Source organism: Crocodylus porosus, unplaced genomic scaffold (assembly GCF_001723895.1).
Source record: "Crocodylus porosus isolate Cpor-Errol unplaced genomic scaffold, CroPor_comp1, whole genome shotgun sequence".
Classification (NCBI taxonomy): Eukaryota; Metazoa; Chordata; order Crocodylia; family Crocodylidae; genus Crocodylus; species Crocodylus porosus.
The window spans coordinates 9245782-9252125 of record NW_017728914.1 but is presented as its reverse complement, the minus strand read 5'-3'; the positions used below and the strand labels follow the sequence as shown (position 1 = coordinate 9252125).

Here is a 6344-nt window from a genome sequence, read left to right as displayed (position 1 = left end):
AGGCCTTCTCTCAAGAGATACTCCCAAGTTTTAGACCTTTTAAACGACACCGTGGAGAATGGGATTCTGCCAGTCCTGCCAAGTGCCAATGCAGTGCTCAGCATGTCTGCCACGATCAAATATTTAACTAGAGTTCACCAATTAGTTTCCTCCCTCAGCCTGGTCTGCAAGAAGCTGGCAGGAGCTAGTGTGCAGAAAGGCTGAACGCCGAGAGCCACACTTCTTTGGAACCAGGTTTTGAATGTATGAAGCGCTGTAAAAAAAACAGAGTCCTTGGCCAAACCAGGACTGAGGTCTCAGGAGAGCCCCCAGCTGCAGGCTGTTTTGGGCTCGGCTGACTTCCCTTTTGGACTTGCAGTTTCATCACGTAAAAGGCAAAGGTCATCGCTGGCATCTTTTGGCTTTTCCACTTTGCTTCAACACGGGGGTGTCTCTGTAGTGTAAGCCATGGTGTGGCCTAGCAGTAAGCAAGAGGCAGGGATTTCTTAGGGAGAGCTTTCGTGGGACCAAGGGATAGGGAGACAAGCTTCTGCCGGCCAGGCGCTCTTCCTTGCGCGGGGCTCAGTGTGTTACAAGAGGCGGCTCGTGGCCACAGAGAGACGCACCGGGGCGGTGGCACCTCTCCTCTGGGCCGGGCAGAGCCCCCGGCGGATGCACTGTGGGGAGCCCGTGCGCGTGAAAACACACACAGGACCGTGCACTGCCTCCCCGCGCAGCCCGGCACCGCCACACATGTACGCTCAAGGCAGCCGCAGCCGCAGCCACCGATACCTGCAACCCCCTCTGTCCGATGGCGCACGCGCATTTCTCGGGTGAAAATTCGCTCATTGCGCATGTGCGGCAGCCCGCCGAGGCAAGGAGCCGAGCCGAGCCGAGCGCGGGGGCGGGGAATGTTGCTCTCGCGAGTTTTGCGCGTCAACTCCCGGAGCCGAATTTAAACGCGCTGTGGAGAGGCGGTGGAGACCAACGTACGCGGAGTGGGGCTGGTGAGGCTGATGAGGCGGGGCAGGACCGGACCGGACCGGACCCGACCCGACCCTATCCTATCCTATCCTATCCTATCCGGCCGGGCGCCTCAGGGCTGGGGCGCGGGACCCCTGTACTGAGCGCGTGGGGAGGCGGCCGGGACAGCCCGGGCGAGAGGTGGCAGGAGGCCGCGGTGCTGGGCTGGCTTGACAGGAGCCGCACCCGTCCCTGAGCGGATCATATCGGACCCGCCAAAGAATCGTATTTACTGGAAGACGATCTTACTCTGAAAGAGATGTACATAGGTGTGCAAAGCTGTCGTCTTATTTACTTTATATCGCTCGTGTAACGAGCCAGGGAGGGAGTGAGAACTGGGTCATCAAAAATTGAAGCGTTTCTCTATTCCGAGGCCAGCAGGCGTAAAAATGCTGACAGCAGGCCTAAAAGTCCATTGAGGCTCTCTGAATGGAGCTTGAGTCTAGCATAGGCTGCATCCAATTAGTTGCCCCCAAATTTGTTGTACATGTTGAACGCTTCTTCTGTTATTGATTGCACATCATCCAGGGGTTGAAATTATTGTATAAATACAATCATAATCATACACCTGGCAACACTCCTGAAGCATTGAGTGTTGTGTTCAGTCCAAGTGGCGTGGGGCCTACTGCATCCTTTCTGTTATCCCAAGAGCAGAGATAGTTACAAGACTGCAAAGGTTTCTTTTGTGGCCAGAAGCAGCTGGGGAGTGCAACGCTGGAGAGCAGAAGTCCTACTTGGCTCATTGGAATAAAGCCATCTTTTACTCTCAACTCTTCCTGCTATGAGGATAGGGACTGAACAGGAGGGGATGCAAGCTGAGTGACTTGGGCGTGCTCGACTGTCAAGTGTTAACACCCCTGGTACGGGGGCTTTAAGAATCTCATGTAAGAACCTTGCATTAAATGGTTCAAAGTAAATAGCCTTTGAAATTCCCATGGCTAGTTGAAAAAGTTTGTGCTTGGAGGATGGTGTGAAGAAGTATATGCATCACTGGCTCTCACACATATGGCCTGTTTAGATCACATTTGACATGAAGTGATGCAGATTCCTCACTTTTGTTTGGAAGTGACCTACGGGGCTCTCCTGTTCTCAGGAAGTGCAGGAACAGAGCTATAGTCTCTTTCTCTTTATATCTCTCTCTCTTTTTGAGCAGTAAAAAAAAAAATGTTGACCAGGAGCTGAGTGAGGATAAGACTAGTCACTTCTGCTCAGAATCTTGAGCGTGTTTACTAGGTGACTGGTAGTTTATTTTAATCTGAAATTAAATAGGATTCTGCAGTTAGTGTAGGCTATGAATTTTTCATTTGTAATGCCATGTTGGTAGTTCACGAGTAAAATTCCTGGGATGATTGTTCTTTATTAGGGCCAATCTAAATGATATTAAACATAAACGCTCTTCTGCCCTTTGCCCCACATAGTGGCTATATGTCGCTATCCTTCCTTCCACAAAAGGTGCAGGATATGAAGACCTCTGAAGTTCCTGCTTGTTTAGATTAAATACACTTTTTTTTTCCCCCAAAATTGTTTATTGAGGATAAAATCTCATCGTTAAATGAAATTGGTAACGGGCCTTGTTAAAATGTTATGTTTGATGTGCTATGGAACTTTCACTTTCCTTCCCTTTGTTTTCTTTGGTTCTCTGTTTTGGTAAGCAAGTAGATAGTAAACCGTCTTAATAGCTCTGTGTGTTTGAGAAGAGGAAGTTGTGAGAACTGGGGAAGAGACTGAGTTGAAATTAACAATCAACTTCAGTGCAGTTAATACAAATACAAGAGGGTCCTAGCTGTGACCCTATTGTGGGGTGTATGTGGTTTTGATTCTGGCCCTGACATCTCCTTCCTCCCCTTCTGAACCCCCCTTTATTTTCTTCCAAGTCTCCTGCTGGTTCACTGTTCCTTGGCAGCCTTGTATGGATTGGCTGCTTTTGAGCCAGCTGGCAGCTGTTTCGGATGGGATTTCAATAGAATTTGCATTTCTATGGGATCTCAGCTTTTAAAAATGCAAATCACTATGCAGCAACAGACACTTTGTCAGAGGTGCATGATATGAAGAGCTCTGAAGATATTTTCTGTTTGTTTAGATTAAATAAACCTTAAACGAAAATTGTACCTTGAAGATAAAATCCTGAGGAATTGAATGAACTCCTGAGGGTGAGTTATGAACATTTCTCCCCCCCCCCAGCATTAATTTGTAGAAGTAGAGTAAGGACTATCAAATTATACTTCACATCTAAGTAAGATTCTGTTATCTCAAACGGAAAAAAGAATATAGTACTAAAATATATTTTTCAGGTTGCTAAGGGTTAGTTTGTTTACTGAAAAGTTTCCTTGTTTCATAAATTTAGATTACTATGTGTTGCATGGTGAAGTTTTTTATTTTAAATTTTACCAAGTGATGCATACCAACTGTTATTGTGCATTCTTCACAAAAATGGAGCAACATGGGAATTGCAAGCAAGCAGATTAGTGGTTCGTCTAGTCCAGCATCCTATCTTTAAGTTTTATAAGCAAAAAATGTAAAATATGTGAAAAACCTTATAATAGATGACTAAGTAATAAACAATCTTTAGTTGCAAATCTACATGATTTAATGGTTATGTTAAATAAAATTTTAGCTTTATTTAGAAAATAATTGAAGTACAAATGGAACATTTTTTATTATAATTGTGAGTTTACATTTGATGGTTTAAATTGTGATTTAAATTCACTCTAAGTTATTTCTCCCAGCTCAAAACTGTTCACCTCTGATGCAAAAAAATTGCAAGTAATGCTTTGAATCCTTCTATGTCTCTAGTTCTGAGATGTCTAGACATCTTTTGTTTGGAGTCTGGTAAGTGGTGTGATTCAAAGTAACCAAGTTTCCTATCCTGTGCAGTCTCCATGCAGTCTCAATAGAAGGTTGTCACCAAGATAAGAAGCAGTTTAAAGCAGTAATGGCATAAGAATTGACCTAGTTGAGCATGGAAACTTCAGCTTCTACTTCTTGAGCTCTGTTATCTAAAATCTACCACAAAAGTTTTCTTCAGTGACCAAATTTCATACTGGTATTTGCTGTGGTATTGAGCTTCAAGGTTTGCAGCTCCCAGACTTGAAGGGTTTCCAGCATCTTATATGAGGCCAAACATGGTTATATCTCAATAATATTTTACTGAATATAGCATTTAAAATTGCAGGAACTGGAGTATGAATTTTCTCCATGGGCACCTGTATTCTGATTAGAATGGGGATGTAAGTTGGAAAAAGCCAGAATGAACCCAATACCAAATCTGGTGATTTTTTTTTTTTTTTTTAAACTAAGTGAGTTTATTTGGCTTTATAGGTAGCTTAAATACCTATGAGTTTGAAGGGTAGAATCGGACATTAAGTCCTGTCTTAAACAGGATCTCTGTGGGTTGCTTAATATCCTGTGGCAGTATCAGAAATCTGGCCAGTTCCTCAGTAGCACTCCACAGAGTTGATTTATTGCAGTTATATACCTGTCCATTCATATATGGCATAAATTATAGACCTTACATTGAAAATGAGGGCTGACTTATAGAATAATCAGCTGTGGAGTAAAGTGACTAAATCTCGCAAGTTTAACACTCCTCTGTTCATCTTGGTCCTTTATGTTGTTAAATTATTAAGGGATCTTACCTTTCAGAAAATAATGACATTGTCTAGTTGGTATTTAACAGGTTATGGTTTCATGTTGACTTTTAGCTTGTTCAACTGACCTGCATTCAAGAAGTTGGAAAAAAGAAAATGGAGACAGAAGAGATTTTGAATCTTCGTCGTCAACTCAAGGAAGCAGAGAATGAGCGGAGGAAGGCAGCACAGTATGGTTTGCATTTACTGGAATCACAGAATGAGGTTCAGAATCAGTTGGATCAAATGCGCAGTGAATTGACTGAAAAAACTGAGGTGAAGTTTTAAATTCTGGCTAAATATAGAAAATGCTAAAGAACACTGAGTTTCTAGCTACTAATTCAGTGATTTGAAATATCTGTTTTTAAGTAGCTTTTGAAGTACATTATTTGTAAGTGCAGAAACTTTTTAAGCTTGTACCCTTACGGGGTTTTTTTCGGTTTCATTCTATATTACATGTTGCTGCAGGTGACCATAGAACATAGCTCAATGATTAGCTTTACACAGTTGTTTGAATCTCCATAGACGTCATCTGATTTGCACATTACAGCATATTTAGTTAAATGTAAACAGAAATGGGTTGCAACTTTTTCAAATAAACTAAAATGTAAGGCATGGAGACCAACCCTAAAATTTCTACTAGGAGGGGCTAAAATAAGCTTCTTGGAAGTAAATACACTTATACCTGTGTGTATAATTAGTAGATATTGAGTAGGTGTGATCTTGATTATCTTGTTTTAGATGTTCTTGCCTCCTGCTATCCCAACAGGGATCTGGTTTTTGACAGCTGCTGCTCTGGGGTCCCAAAACAGCCTTTGTGAAATTAAAGTGTTAGTTTTTACAGTAGGTAGAGACATCAGAAGCCTTCAGAATAGTTGGAAATGTGCATTTTTTTTTTTTTTTTGCTACGGCTGGGTCAGGATGTCTTGTTGGCAACTCTTGCTGTTAAAATAAAAGGTCTGGTTTTTGTTCTGTATTTTACCATGTTTGGGTAAATTGCTGCCGGTAACCTAGCAGGTGAGGAGAGAATTCAAATCATAAGATTTTTATTTGCAAAAGTACTCCAGTAATGCATAAACGATACTAGGATGCCTCCTATTCCTGCCCTGCCAAAAGCTCCATTTTGTGAGTGCAAGTGACATAATTCAAAATAGGTATATAACAAACTCTAACCTGACCCAAGCAAAATGTTTATCCATTTCAGGTAGGTCAAATCAGCCAAACTTTTTTGCCCATCTAGTGCTACTTATACTCTTAACTCTAAATGTCTTTGACCAGCTGTAACTCTGCAGATGCCACATTATATATTTTGTATAGTGATTTTAATCCTTCTCTTAATTTTCATTTCTGTAACTAACTATGCAGCATCTATGGTCTCAATCTTAAAACTCTGCTTGAAATGAATATGCTAACTAGACTCGAGAAATATTCTTGAGGCCAGACTGTCTTACCACAGGGAATGATGAAAATATAATAGGGTCTAGGGGTGCACCAATAAAGATGTTTTGGGCAGATACCAATGGCCAATTAGTAATGAGCCACATCAGCTGATACTGATCTAATTGCGGATATCATAGAAGAAGATCTACAAGGTCCCTTCCGACCCTACAAGTCCAACCCCCCTGCCTGGGCGGGAGAAAAATTGGACTCAAAATGAGTCCAGCCAGGTAGGCACCAAGCCTCTTCTTAAAGACCCCCAGGGTAGGAGCCAGCACC

General features: G+C 42.4%; 1 protein-coding gene across 2 annotated transcripts in view; it reads left to right on the top strand.

The window, feature by feature from the left end:
• The first annotated feature begins 877 nt into the window (after positions 1-877).
• Positions 878-6344, top strand: part of SPDL1 (spindle apparatus coiled-coil protein 1) — a 43225-nt gene continuing 37758 nt past the window's right edge. For both annotated transcript variants that reach the window (XM_019534857.1, XM_019534856.1), the window contains exons 1-2: positions 878-986; positions 4704-4904. In XM_019534857.1, the coding sequence (XP_019390402.1) occupies positions 4746-4904 (159 nt within the window). In that variant the 5' untranslated portion in view covers positions 878-986; positions 4704-4745. The remainder of the gene's footprint in view (positions 987-4703; positions 4905-6344) is intronic.